The 15,703-nt window shown below is 38.1% G+C and overlaps 1 protein-coding gene across 5 annotated transcripts in view; it reads right to left on the bottom strand.

The window, feature by feature from the left end:
* Positions 1-15,703, bottom strand: part of NCKAP5 (NCK associated protein 5) — a 1,114,793-nt gene that overhangs the window by 125,762 nt on the left and 973,328 nt on the right. For all 5 annotated transcript variants that reach the window (XM_061439579.1, XM_061439562.1, XM_061439566.1 and 2 more), the window contains one exon: positions 8,376-8,454. In XM_061439579.1, the coding sequence (XP_061295563.1) occupies positions 8,376-8,454 (79 nt within the window). The remainder of the gene's footprint in view (positions 1-8,375; positions 8,455-15,703) is intronic.

Genomic DNA, 15,703 nt, shown 5'->3' with positions numbered 1-15,703 from the left:
CATCTACTTCTGCTTCTTTGACTATGCTAAAGCCTTTGACTGTGTGGATCACAACAAACTGTGGAGAATTATTAAAGAGATGGGAATACCAGATCACCTTACCTGCCTCCTGAGAAACCTGTATGCAGGTGAAGAAGCAACGGTTAGAACTGGACATGGAACACTAGACTGGTTCCAATTTGGGAAAGGAGTACATCAAGGCTGCATATTGTCACCCTGCTTATTTAACTTGTATGCAGAGTACATCATGGGAAATGCTGGGCTGGAGGAAGCACAAGCTGGAATCAAGATTGCCAAGAGAAATATCAACAACCTCAGATATGCAGATGACACCACACTTATGGAAGAAAGTGAAGAGGAACTAAAGAGACTCTTGATGAAAGTGAAAGAGGAGAGTGAAAAAGCTGGCTTAAAACTAACATTAAAAAAACAAAGATTATGGCATCCATTCCCATCACTTCATGGGAAATACATGGGGAAACAATGGAAATAGTGAGAGACTTTATTTTCTTGGGCTCCAAAATCCCTGCAGATGGTAACTGCAGCCATGACATTAAAAGACGCTTGCTCCTTGGAAGAAAAGTTATGACCAACCTAGACAGCATATTAAAAGCAGAGACATTACTTTACCAACAAAGGTCCATATAGGCAAAGCTATGGTTTTTTTCAGTAGTCGTGTGTGGATGTGATAGTTGGACCACAAAGAAGGCTGAGTGCCAAAGAATTGATGCTTTTGAACTGTGGTGTTGGAGAAAACTCTTGAGAGTCCCTTGGACTATACGGAGGTCAAACCAGTCAATCCTATAGGAAATCAGTCCTGAATATTCTTTGGAAGGACTGATGCTGAAGTTGAAGCTCCAGTACTTTGGCCACCTGATGCAAAGAGCTGATTCATGAGAAAAGACCTGGATGCTTAGAAAGATTGAAGGCAGGAGGAGATGGGGATGACAGAGGATGAGATGGTGGATGGCCTCACAGGCTTGATGGATATGAGTTTGAGCAAGCTCTGGGAGATGGTGAAGGACAGGGAAATATGGTGTGCTGCATTCCGTGGGGTTGCAAAGAGTTCTCCACGAGTGAGTGACTGAACACCACCACCAATACAGAACTCTCCACCAAAGCCTCATTCATGATTACCTCTGGTATTTAGAGAGAAGCACTCAAGGAGCAAGTGTGTAGATGACAAAACCAGAGAACTAGCCACAAGAGAGTGAAACAAGGATTATAGGTAATGTTCTAAGCATAGGGCTTGGTAAAAAAAGAGATACTCAATGGATGGGAATTGATACTACTATTTTCAGTCATTTTTAACCAGAAGGAACCACATGGTTCTGTTTCCATGAGTCTACCTTCATGACACGTGGGATTTATATTTCAGGCTTCCAGATGCAAAGCTTTCCCTTGGAAGTTTGTTGCTTGTCAATATAAATGGACGAACTCAGTGCAGCCACAATAGAAGCTTCCACGGCCAAGCTATTACTCTGTAATATCTCTGAAATGCCATTTGTAATATTTGGAAATGCAGAAATATTAACATCCTGGGAAGTATTAACAATTTAAATTATGTAAAATCACTCCTCCCTATTCCTCATCCATAGTCACCACTATCCATGCAGTTTCCAGTTCAGAACCAATCTGTTACTAGTCAACAGAACATTATCTATCAAAATTGCTATTGAGAACCTTTATACTTCCCCCTCACGTTTGTTTTGATGATCAGCAGCTCACTCTTTCTACAGTTAAGCCTACACATATCAGCATGCTATTCAAAATGTGCCATTTGACTCAAATGGTCTTCCACTAAAAAAGCTGTGAAAATCTGATCAACTTTCTGAGATATTTTAATTTGTAATATGAAAGTCATTCCCTTTACATTAAATTTCTAAACTTTTTCAAATTTTCTCAGTGGGGAAAATTAGTAATAGTCTTGAAATAAGACAGATAATTATCAAGGAGTTTAATTGATTGGCAGCTACAGTACTGGAAGCCCTGGTGCCCTGCTGGTTTTAATTTTAGAGAAAGGAAAATTCTAGCTGCACTGTACTCCATAGAAAATTTATTTGAACCTCTAAACTTTGTGGCTAACCAGAGATATGGTCATAAATATGATGTGGTGGCAAACTAATTAAAGTTCAATACATTTCCTCAAAAAGTTAGTCAAAGTGAAGTGTACAAATAGAGACCAGTGGTAGTTCAGATTATGCAAAACTAGCATAAATCATTGAAATTAATTACATCTTTCCCAACAACTCTTCAAATTTATTTTCCTATGGTCTTCTTAAATGACAGCAAAAATTTATTTACTATCAAGAAGATAACCTTGGTAGGGGGCAAGCAGCAGGTTAGATTGCTACATGTCCTCTAATATTCATTGTCTTTTTCTTCCAGAGTTACGAGAACCTCCATTTATTTTTAGTTTGTTTTTTTGGACCTATGTCCTCCTGCCTGGATTAATGTTTCTTCTGTGTGACTAAGTGCCAGCCAATGCAGTGCTACCCAAAGGATGGGTCAAGCAATGGGAAGTATTCTTAAAGGGATGGACCATACCCTTCCTCATCGCTCTTCCTTCCTGTGGGTTGGAAAGTGGACATAAAGGATGGTTTTTTAACAGTCCTCTTGAGCCAGAAAGTGGCCTTGGGAATGGAAACCATATGAAGCAGAGAAATGAAAAAGGAGGAGGCTGAGACTGTGCCATCAGCCTGACCCACCTCCCTGTGGCCTGTCATGTGTGACAGAAAGAAATTTCTGTTCTTATTCGAATAAATTACTGTAATTTGAGTTTCTTTCCCTCCCATATGAACCTAATCCTACTGGTGCTAACAATTAGGGAAATCCAGTCTTGGATTGAAAAATAACTGTGAACTAGCTAACTGAAACTGTATAATCCATGTATGGACAACCACCATTGACCATACTGTGTGTGTGCTCAGTCGCACAGTCGTGTCCACCTCTTTGGGACCCCATGGACTGCAGCCCGCCAGGCTCCTCTGCCTGTCTTCCAGGCAGGCATACTGGAGTGGGTTGTCATTTCCTACTCTAGTGGGTCTTCCTGACCCAGGAGTCGAAATTGTGTCTGTGTCTCCTGCATTAGCAGGCAGATTCTTTACTGCTGTTCCATCCGAGAAGCTCCTAAACAAATCACATTAGGAATTTAATACAATAAAGTATTGAACAGATTTTGGAGTTCTTTCCATTCAAATGAGATAAATATCTAGGCTCGTGTTCTTGTTCTCCAGGTAACTGAGGTACTCAAGAATCTGTGAGACCCTCCCTATCACTTGAAAAACCACAGATACAGATATATCAACAACAGGTCAGGTCTTCTCTTTTCTACTGCGTAAAAGAGATGCTGCATTTGCTGCCCTTCGTTGCAATCTGGTGTAAAGATTCCTCAACAATGATAACTATAAATCATTTGACTCTTTTATCCCTTCTATTTCTACCAGACTCCAGACCAGACACATTACTACCATGGATTATGTACTTTATGGTTGGACAGTAAGAACTTACAAGAGCAAGTTCTATGTGCTACAGAGGTAAAAATGGCCATTGCACCAGGAGATTCAAATCTTCTCTATTTGGCTCAGCATGGCCTTGTCTTACTTCTTCACTTTCAGGCAGGCCATTACGCAAAGTAGGGTTATATTCAGCAAAATAACTCATTTCCTCGCTACACTGCTTCTTGTACTCTTCATTGTCTGAAGTCAGGTTAATTCCTGTCCTTTCTTCTTCACCCTATAATTTGCTCAAATCAGTGTGTGCCTGAAATGTTACTTCCCCAGAGTTCCTCTTAACTAGAGGTAAAATTTTTCTTGAGTCCCTGTTATAATGCAAATACATCATCTGAAAAAAAAAAAAATAGCTGTTTAATCTAACTTACGGACATGCGTAAGTTTACCAGATTAGACACCTAAAGTTTATATGGAAACAAGGAATAAGAAAGCAAGACACCTTGGGGAAATGGAAATAAAGTGATGCACTCCAGTACTCTTGCCTGGAAAATCCCATGGACCGAGGAGCCTGGTAGGCTGCAGTCCATGGGGTCACTGAGGGTCGGACATGACTGAGCGGCTTCACTTTCACTTTTCACTTTCATGCATTGGAGAAGGAAATGGCAACCCACTCCAGTGTTTTTGCCTGGAGAATCCCAGGGATGGGGGAGCCTGGTGGGCTGCCGTCTATGGGGTCGCACAGAGTCGGACACGACTGAAGTGACAGCAGCAGCAGCATGGTCTGTTAAGTAAGTCAAAGTGGGTGCTTACTGAGCATCCATAATCCTCCTGCTAATATATTAGCTGCTGTAAGACTATTTGGGAGTGATGAAGAAGGACAATAGGAAAGCTCTTGGAGGCAGTTACTGAGTTGGGGAGGACAGCACCAAGGCAACTTCACAGAGCTAAACAAAGAAAACTTGATCCTCAAGATACTCAGAACTAGACCACATCCCCTGTCACACTCTCCTCTGGTCGTGGGAGACAGAAGGGGTCCTTTAGAAGAGACTAGGAGTATACGTAGCCAATAAGGGAGAGTAAACAATTTGTGTTCCACAATGAGGCACTGGAACATTTGCCCACTGTGCTACTGGACAAATTGTTCTTTGTAACTCTGTAACAGGGAAGAACAAATCTGACTCCATATTAGGTCCATTCTTTTTCTCAAGCTTAGTCATGCTGGCTCTGCACCTTCTATAAAAGCACAGTTACCTATACCTTGAAATATATAGAATTGCCTATTCTCACGACTCTGACCTTTTAGGGTCCAATCATACAGAGATAAAATGTTGCAGAACAGAGAATAATATTTGTCTTATTGGAGGTTTAAAAGGAATATTGTGATCTGACCTATGTGGACAGCTGCAAGAACAAAGTCGGTCTCGGTCTTGATTCCAAGACCAAGAAGTCTGCAACAACTAACCACAGCCCTCCCTCTCCCTCTCTTGGCCTTTAAAAGTGCTTTGCTGAAACCCATCCAGGAGTTTGGGGTCTTATTAGGCACAAGAAACCCATCTCCTTGCAGGGCCTTGGAATAAACCTTTCTCTGCTCCAAACTCGGATGTTTCGCCTTGTCGGCCTCACTGTGTGTTGAGCATGCAAACTTCACTCCATAACAACTCTTTTAGATTTGGGGAAATACCACACATCTTTCACTTCACAAGAGTTTACCATGCAGCCTTGATTTCTTGGTTATCATTTAATTCTGCTTCGCTTCTTCCTCAAATTCTTCAAAAGACATCTCTTCCTCTTTAAAGGAATTTCCAAATCCTCTGTCTCTTCTTAGGAGATTATTTTTGATGCTATCATTAGCTGATGTTTTTAATATGAGGTAATGTTATTTGAATTCCTACTGATCACTTAATCTTATTAGATAATTAGCATAATACACTGGGTGAATCTGTTAAACAGCAAGAAAGAACAATTGGTGTTTGTGATCATTCATGTTAATACTTCTATTAGGCTAGTATGGTCATTCGCTTGTTGCTTATTAACATGAAAGTATGATATTTATTAGGGCAATTTTAAAGAAAAAATCTAGTTGTATTACTTCATTCATGAATCTTGAATTTCAATATAGAGCAAGTTAACAATGTCTTGTTTTGTAATCAACTCATACCATTTTGATTAAACTGACATGATTATCCTTAACCACAGAAATATAAACAGTTTCACAGATTTTCTGATTGTTGTTCTTTGTCAAAGATATTAGCAGCTGTTTGGTTTTAAGACCATATTTAGATTTGCTCAGTTGCTGAGAAAATTGGAAATATACGATGGTTGTAAATATTGGGAAGATACGTGATAAGACTTAGCTTAGACAAAATGAAGAACTTGGGGATTTTCGGGTGCTAAAATATTTTTTCAGTCATTTTTGTGCAATAAAAATAAATAACCACTTGATTTGTAGAATGTCACTCAGTCTTGAAATGGATGAACTTTTTAAAAGGCCTGTGGTAATATTATTGATTGTCTTATTGATTGTCGAACTCAGAGAACATTTCACCCCTCTTCTCTCTGCTATCTCATGCAATAGGGGCTGGGAGGCAACATACTTACTTTCCCAGCTTCCTGTGCACCTAGGATTGGCTTTAGGATCTGGTTCTCATTGATGACATGTAATATTAAGTCTACAGTGGGGAGGATTCTGAAAAGTTTTTACTTTTCCTTACACTTTGTGTCCTGAATATAGCTGGGATGCCTAGAGTGGTAGGAATCAATTTTCAACCAGAAGTGACAAGGATGTGGACCAAAAAACCCAAACAAACAGGGCTTTAGATAGCACTGATGAGCTGCTGCTCCTCTTTTACATTTGCCTTCCTTCAGACTTTTAATTACATAAGATGATTCAGTGACTTTATTACTTAAGTCATGGCTAGTCAGTTTTGTTGTTACTTGCTGCCAATAGCAGCTTGTTCAGATCAATCTCCGCTAGTTTGAGGAGATGAGTCTACAATTATGTGAAGACCAAGTCAGTTCTCTATCAGGAACAGAGTTCAAATTTGCTTCCAAGGAGAGTATTCTAAACCAGTACTTTTCAGAAGAATTTTGTGTGATGATGGACATGTTCATACAGGCCATACAGAATATGTGGCCATTGAACACTTGAAAAGTGGCTAATGCAACTGAAAAATTCAGTTTTAATTTTATGTAGTTTTAATGAATTTAAGTTGAGTCTCAACTACACTTGACTACTGGCTATCATGTCAAACAGTATAGATCTAAAGGATTGCTAGTCTATAGAAAGTACCCAGATAACTATGGCTCTCTTGAACAAAATGCAGCCTCTAGCTTTATATATGTTACTGTAAAAGCCCAAGAACTGTTCATTATAGAAAAATGATGACTCAGTGGGGCTTTACACAGTGCCATTTTTGAAGGTTGATGAATAATATTTAACTTGCATATTAGCTAACTATGCAGTACTGATACTAATTTAAGCATTTTACATTGACAACTGTACTACAGGATGTCTTTCTGGAATAAAAATATTTAGATTCCACTCATTTTGTTGTCTGTTAAGATTTTTATATTCCCAATTACACCAGAAAAGAATAACAATAGTGTGCAAATCTTATTAAACTTTGGGGGTACAATAACTCTCTGAGACAAACTGTAAGTTGTAGCTGGGAGAAGAGATCTGGGTAAGCTAGAAAAACAGCTGCAAAACACACCAACATGGAGCCAGGAGTGGTGAGATGCTGAGAGTTGGCAGCTAAAGGTAGTCAGGGAAAGAACAGGAAGAGGCGTAGTGAATACTGATAACAGAAACCGACATCTGTGGGGCCGTCCTACCCCAGAGTACAGCAATCAGTACTGTCTATACACCCAAATGTGATTTGAAAAAATGACTCTTCATGCTTTGAAGTTTTGTGTAAAACTAAATAATTAGCATGCTTACATTCACAGCTATTTCTAGAGCCCAAGGAACAATTAATTTTGCAAACGTCCAAGGTGGCCTAGAGCTGTTATCACGTCTTCTATTTCCTGACAAGGATCACAGTCATAGACAGCTACTCTATTACCAGTTAGCTCCTGGCTGAGGGAAACAGGCTGGGAAAATTCCTTTGTGTTAGAAACCTGAGTCCCTTTAATGTAGGCTCATGCAAAATTCTAGGACAGAGCTGACAAGCCAAATATATCTCTGAGACAGGACTACCTATAATCAGGGTTCTTAGAGAAATGTAAAGAAAATGAGTTGGAGATTTTGGCAAGCTGTAAATACTTAATCTGGGGCTTCCCAGGTGGTTCAGTGGTAAAGAATCCACCTACCAATACAGGAGACACAGGTTTGATCCCTGGGTCAGGAAGATCCCCTGGAGAAAGAAATGGCAACCCAGTCTAGTATTCTAGCCTGGAAAATCCCATGGACAGAGGAGCCTGGTGGGCTACAGTCCATGGGATTGCAAAGAGTCAGACATAACTGAGTGACTAAACAACAACAAAAACAGTATCTATTTAGTTCTCTGGGTAAAACATATTCAATTAAAAAAAGTGTTCAATATAAGAAGTTGCTGCTCCATGTTTCAAGCCAATAGTAGTGCTTCCTGAGACAGTTATAGAAACTGGATCAATTCAAAGTTGATTTTATCCTCAGAAATTATTTATATCAGTATCATTTTCATTGCATATTGACAAGGTCTCACCTTAGTTTGCATTGCATTCCTTTGTAAACACCTATGTTTCCTTCATAGGTTCTGCTTTGATCCATGTATTTTATGGTAGTTTCCAATATTTAAGATAAAGATAACCATGTATCAGAAGTTAAAATCCTATCCTGGTAGAAGTGGGCATAAGACACATTCTTTAAGAACATGCCCTGTCTGAAATAAGGTTGCATGTAGAAAATGTCAGTTAAAGACATATGGAGCCATGAATTTTTACCTATGGTATGGCTCTGAAATGCAGAATCTGCGACTGTATCTTCTTCATCCTCTTGCAGGTGATCATTTGCCTCTCTTACCTGCAGAAACAAGGAAATACTGTGAGTTCTTATGTGTTATATTAAACTGATTTTGTAATCCTCAGAATATTGGTGCATTCTATAACAAACATGGGTATGTATGTGTCTGAGTGTATGTTCACATATACACACATATTTTCTTTACTTCATTTTACCCTACTCTACTGCTTGGCTTTATTACAAGTTTTAATTATAAGAGCATATTTTCAGAAATATAACCCCAGCTCTTACATGGTATCTGATTCTGCAAAGATTTTCGAGATAACAGCTTTAGGTTCTTCTTCTTCTTTTTTTTTTTTAATACTTAATAAAGTCAGTAACACAGAGCTGTTAGGAAAAATTAAGTCTAAGGAAACATAATTCTTTCAGGGACAGTGACTACCCCACAAGTTATTTTAATGAGAATAAAGAAATACACTTAGATCTTTTGACCTTTTCCTAGAATATAACTCTAAGAAAATGTTATTTTGTTTTTGCTCTTTCCAGAATGAAATGTGAGGTGACTATGATGCGTGCTCAGTGAACTAGGATGGTGACAAATTTATTTAGATTTTTTTCAGGTCAAAAACATCCTCCTTATATTTCAGCTGGGATATTCAGAGGAGTATCAAATGGAACTTGAGCAAGAATCTAATAAAATCACAGTATTTCACAAATGAGAATTTTGAAATCCAGCAACTTTCTTTAAAGATACCATAAATGCCAACACTGGAAATACAACTCATGTCCTGTACTTCCCAGTCTAGTAGCAGTAGTAATAAAAACAGCCAATGCTTAACTACTATGCATCAGGAGCTGTTTAGGTTCCCCACACGTATTCTCTCATAACCCTCACAATGCTAAGAGGTTAAGTGCTATTGTTAGCTCCATTTTGGAGATAAGGGCCCTGAAGAAACAGAAAAGATAAGCAGTTGTCCAGGTGGTGAAACCCGGATTCAAACACAGCAAATCTGGTTTCAGATTTGTGTTCATTTGGTGAAATTTTGTTATTCTCAAATTTACACTGAACAATGTCAGTGTAGACTTGGCCAGAAAGTCAAGATAGCTATGGTCCTTGGAAGAATGGTCCTGAATATATCTTTGAGAGTGCATTCCAGCCACCCAGTGATAGTCATGTGAACTGTGCAATGAATGCACTGGGGGTTCACTAGAGGTTGTCAGTGAATTTGTTCAGGGGTTCGAGTTGAAGGCTGAGAAACCATTATTTTATACTTACAATATAGAAAGTCATATACTTGTAAACTGACCTTGAGCTAGACTTAGATTTCTACTTTTTACCTCTTACTTTTTATAATTCATGGAATAAGACCAATTATTTACATTTCATGACTGTGGCTCCAATAACAGAAGTAACTGGTGCATGATCCACACATACTAATAGCTAGAAGATGGCACACTCAAGGGGGTTTGTCAACGGCTATCTGAACCCTCACAAGAAGAGTGTGCTAAGGGCTGAGTATCCAGAGGCCATGCTTCATCTCTTTCTCTCCCCATCATCTGTCTGCTGTTGGCACTGTTTTGTTAGCACATCTGGAGGAAGGGAGTTAGGGAGTAAGGGAAGAAGACCACGATCAACCAGCTCTGTTTCTAGTATTTATGGAAGGCAGATAGGAACATCTCTGTGAGCATCATCAAGACTATGTTACTTATTTGCCTTCCGAAGTTCCCCTAGCTCAGTGACCTCTTGTAACAAAGCTGCCAAGAAACCCAAAAGGAGGGAGATCCAAACACCTTCATTTCCATTAAGAATTCAACAGGAAATTTCTATCCTCATTTATAGAAATATCAAGGAAGTCTATTTATATTTTCAAACCATTCCAGCACTTATAACAGGATGCTCCATATTTTCCCACACCTGTTATGTAAAATAGTATTTCCTTTAGGTTTTTCTAAACCAACCAATTTTAAACTTGAATGGGGTGCTGCAAGGTGGGTGAGTCAACATCTCCGTCAGTCTATGAAATACTGAACAAAAGAATCCAATAATTAGAATGAGGTTATCATCTTGGGAGATAAAGCAAAAAAGGCTTAGAGAGGGTTGGTGATCTCTTCAAGGTTATAAAAGAATTTCAGTTTTAAGAATGGGCACTCTTGACCCCTATTCATCACTGTAATTTAATTTTTTCAGTGTGTACCATATGGTCACACTCATCCTTTCCAGAACTTCCCAAGAACTACTGTATCTTTCTTAGTGTCTAGCAATTAGGTAGGCAGTATTCCAAATACACAAAAACCATATTTTCATTTAAGAGTAGGAAAAAATTTTCTGTGTGTGTGTGTGTATAAGTGCCCTGTTTCTCTTCCCAATGTTTTCTGTGGAACTTCACTACCACCTCTGTTCAAGTATCATTTTTAAGAAGGAAAATAAAACCATCTTGAGGTCCTACCTGTTAGCTCCTTGTCAGAACTTTTCTAGGGAATTAAGTGCTTAACAGCAAATGCTAAATGTGGCCTCTTGGGTATTTATCAGAGGAACTGGGCTTGTATTCAGGCCTCTATTTCCTTCAGCTCCTCTGGGCTAATGATCCATGAGGAGCAGATGACCCATGAGGGGAAATTTTGAATTGGAAGGGGATGGATGAAGAATCAACAAAGGAATGGAAAATAGGGTAGTGTCTTAGAATGGCACACTTGTCAGCTCTAATTATCCATACAAATAGATTTCAATGCAAAGTGGTGAGTAATTAAAAAAATCCATTTGCCTATGGAAATGAGGGGCATAATTTATTTTGGCAGCAGATTCCCCTTGCTAATTATATTTTTCATAGGCTGAAATTAAAATTAATTTTCATTCTTGATCACACAGGGTTTGGATGTTGGCAAAAGGTTGTGGAACTTCTAGGAGGCAAAGGGCTGCCAGCTTAAGAGGAAGAATTTGTCAAAGTGAATTCTTCATGTGGCAAAGCACTTCATGGATGGGAATGGTCACAAAACCAAAAAGTCTGATTCAGCAAACAATGGTGTTTAGAGATTTAGAATTTCTTCAGCCATTGCTCTACCAGAAACAGATACAAATCAAAGTCAGTAATGTCCCACTTGGCAAGAAGTATTAATGGCAAGAGATTCATGGACAACAAGTACGGGCTTTTTTCTTTTGGCCACACTATGGGGCATGCAGGATCTTAGTTTCCCAACCAGGGACAGAATCCATACCTCTGCATTAAAAGCACCAAGTCTCAACCACTGGACCGGCAGGGAAGTTCCGAATGTGGGCTAATTTGGTTTCAGTTTGCTGCCAGTACTTTGGGCATCTTCTAATGGTGCATGTACCTTCAACTTTTGCCCATCTTTTGAGCTCTGCAGTTGTAGTCAAGAGCTTACTAAATACCAGTTTCCAAAAAAAAAAAAAAATACCAGTGTCTAACAAGTAACTATTAAATGTCACTGTGCCCATTATATTCTATTAACCTCTCCCATTAGAAAAGGCTGGGAGGAATGAGTTACAAAGGACACAAGAGGAAACAGGGAAAAAATAATTCACTGCTGACAAATATCTACATAATTGCAGAATAAAATCCAGTATTTGGGGACATCCTTCACTTAGAATTCTGTGTATATTTCTTCTTTGAATCACCCTAACATGAATTTCTTTCCCAGAAAACAACATTTTGATGTTAAAGCTCATTGAAAAGGAAAAGAACATAATGAACCTCTGTGAGATGAGAGAAGTGATCTTTGGAGGGAAAACTTCTGGAAGGCATTACCTTTAGAAAGTCAGTCATTTAGAAAGCTTTGCAGGAGGAGGGTAAAATAGGCATGCTTCTTATTAGCATCCAAATAGTATTTAGAACAGAAGTGTTCAATTAAAGATGTTGAAATTATAAAATTTTGCAGAACTTAATAAGATGATAACAATTTGTGTAATTATTGTACTATTTTATACTACTTCATCACCACAACCTTAATGGGGTTGAATTTGATACTTTATTATTAGCATATGTGATTTTTTCCAGCCTATGTGACACTAGGTAAAGAGAATACTCATAATTTAAATTAAAATACCCATATTAAAATGGCCTTCTCTTTCCAGGTATATGATCTTGTTAATTTTGTTAGTGATTTTTATTTTGTCCAGTGACAGTTAAATAGGATCTGTTCCTTTGAGACTTCTCATTTCAGAAAATTATCTAAATTCATAGAAAGGAAGGATCTACAACCTATACAAAGGAGAATGCATTTCTTTCTGACTTATTTACTTAATACTGATGCAATCTTTTCCGGGGATGCCTTTTTCCCCTCTTATAATAATTTTGCATAATTTACGTAAAAGTATAAAGTAATATGGCCCTTGTCAAAATTACACAAAAATTAGAGCTAAGTGGGCTGTAAATCATGCCATAAATGGGGACATAAGCCTTTAATCAAGGCTCTGAAAACAGAAAATATTTAATTCGGTAAAGTGTTAATGGGATTTTTACACATATTTTAGAAAGCATCTAGCAATCTTGAAAATGGATATGCAGTCACCAATGAATTAAGTAGAGGTGTGCTACATACAGGGACTTGTTAAATCACAGAAATAATTTTTCTATTATATTACTATAGATTAAAATAAAGGCATCCCAGGTGGAGCAGTAGTAAAGAACCTGCCTGTCAATGCGGATTGGCAGCACAAGAGACTCAGGTCTGATCCCTGTGTCAAGTAGACCCCCTGGAGAAGGAAATGGCAACCCACTCCAGTATTCTTGCCTAGAAAATACCATGGCTAGAGCAGCCTGGTGGAGAAGGCAATGGCACCCCACTCCAGTACTGTTGCCTGGAAAAACCCATGGACGGAGGAACCTGGTAGGCTGCAGTCCATGGGGCCGCTAAGTCGGAAACGACTGAGCAACTTCACTTTCACTTTTCACTTTCATGCATTGGAGAAGGAAATGGAAACTCACTCCAGTGTCCTTGCCTGGAGAATCCCAGGGACGGGGCAGCCTAGTGGGCTGCCGTCTATGGGGTCACACAGAGTTGGACACGACTGAGGTGATTTAGCAGCAGTAGCAGCAGCAGAGCAGCCTGGTGGGCTGCCGTCCATGGGGTTGCAAAGAGTCAGTTACAACTGAGTGACTGAACATACAGACACAGATTAAAATAATGAAAAAGCTTTAGGACTTTCATGATTATATATAGTCTTAGTTTGTAAAGGGCAAGGATGATGGTATATTATGGCATAAAAATTTTTGGGGAAGCTGCATCTCACATTATTCAGAATCTTAGTTCCTGACCAGGGATGGAACCCATATCCTCAGCAGTGGAAGCACAGAATCTTAACCACTGGAACTCCAGGGAAGTTCTTGGTATGATTTTTGAAGAGTGATTTTATTCAGGGAAAAAGTATGCTATTGCTTTCACGCAAAATAACTACTGTGAGAAGAATTTTTTGCAACACACTTGTAACTCAAGAAGCAGATAGCAAATTTACCTTGAGCCCTAGTAGAGGAAAATTCCCTTAAACTCTTGATTTTAAAAGGTTAATGAGCATTCACATCAGTGTGCTCTGGTATTAGAATGTATCTTATTTTGCATCTAATTTCCTTTCCATATAGGCTGATAACATATAATAAATAGGTTTTCACTGCTATTCTTTTAATAGTCCCAAAGGGGATTATGGCCATTGTTCTTTCTGGAATTAGTAATTTTAGTCCAATCCATGTTGATAATCATAGAGATGAAAAAAATTGCATTTTACATCTGAAAAAATGACTAGCATGTCAACTATCTAGGTTAATAATATTTCTTTATATTGAAAGCTTCCCAGCATGTCTTAATTTCCTCTTGCAGCTAACTAGAAAACTAGTCTATGAGACCCAAGTTCAATCCCTGGGTCAAGAAAATCCCCTGAAGAAGGGAATGGCTTCAGTAATCAGTATTCACTCCAGTATTCTTGCCTGGAAAATTCCATGGACAGAGGAAGCTGGAGGACTACAGCGCATGGGGTCATAAAGTATCAGACATGACTGAGTGACTAACAGCTGATGGATTATATATACTTGGAGTGGTTAAGGAATCCTTGTTCTCAGAAAACAATAAGAGTGTTTCTTGCAGATACTCTGGGAAGACAAAATGAAACTTGTTACTACATTGTAAAAGACTGAAAATGAGAGAGCAAGGCAAATTACTTTCCCATTAGGAAGTAATAGGAAAGTAAAAATGAAATTGTAAAAGCCAAACAGAGTTGTTTCCCCCCCCCTCCTTTTTGGTATTTTTGTACAGTGAAGATATACCCCAAGCTGTCAGAACCATCTTAAATGGGGCAAAGTTAAATTGAGTGCCTCTGATAAGGGGCTCTGCCAGGCTATCAAAGTTTTAGATCAGCTGGATTGAATTTCCAGCATATTGCACATTTCCACACATTTATTCTCTCTCTTTCTTTCAGTGACACTACAAGGGCAGCCTTAGATACACTTCTAATTTGAGATTTTATAATGCAAGGGACATCTACGTTTTCAAGAAAGGGTGATATCATGGAAGCCAAGAACAAGAATAAGGGGAAAGAAAAAAAACTTTTGCAAAGAACATAGTCTGCATACCATTTCAGAGTCTGAAAAAAAAAAGACCTTGTAGCTTTTTATAGTAAAGAGGTGTTTGGAAAAAAAAAAAAAAGCATTTAAGTGTACATTTGTTTCAAATTAAAGTGAAATTTTAAGGAACCCTAGAGTTTAATTATTATTAACTAAATAATAATAATGTCAAATCGGATTACTACTAAAATCTCCTCTATCCTTGAACCACTCCAGAAAAACATGACTAATTCCTAAATTTTTCAGGTTTTCCTGAAAAAGGAAAGAAAAAAGGTAGTACATAGTATATTTTACAATCTTTTATTATGAGTACACAAATATATGGATATGGTAATTCTGAAAAGAAATTTTTTTTTGTTTGAGTGCTTTAAAGTTTCCATAAAGGAACAATGAATATCACAAGATCAATGATGCAAGAACAGAAAGAAGTTAAGGAGAGGAAGTTCAATTTAAGATAATTTTAAAACAAAAATATTTGAAACTAGCATATCCTGGGGAAACATCTTTTATTCATTTTTTTAAAAGGAAATTACCCCCTGAGTTCTGAACTTCATAGTTAAAAAACAAAATGATAGGGAGTCAAGTTCCAAAAACGATACCTTGAATCTTAACTCCTTCTATCTTAGGTAGGATTAATCAGTATATACAACTTAAGGAAAAAAGGGGAAATGCTTAAATCAAATCATCAAAATAGGCAATATTCTCTAAAATTGTTTTGCACTTTTATTTTTTCTAATCAT

This window comes from Bos javanicus, chromosome 2 (assembly GCF_032452875.1).
Source record: "Bos javanicus breed banteng chromosome 2, ARS-OSU_banteng_1.0, whole genome shotgun sequence".
NCBI classification, from domain to species: Eukaryota; Metazoa; Chordata; class Mammalia; order Artiodactyla; family Bovidae; genus Bos; species Bos javanicus.
Note: the sequence above shows the minus strand (reverse complement) of the source record. Positions and strands in the feature narration are given on the sequence as shown.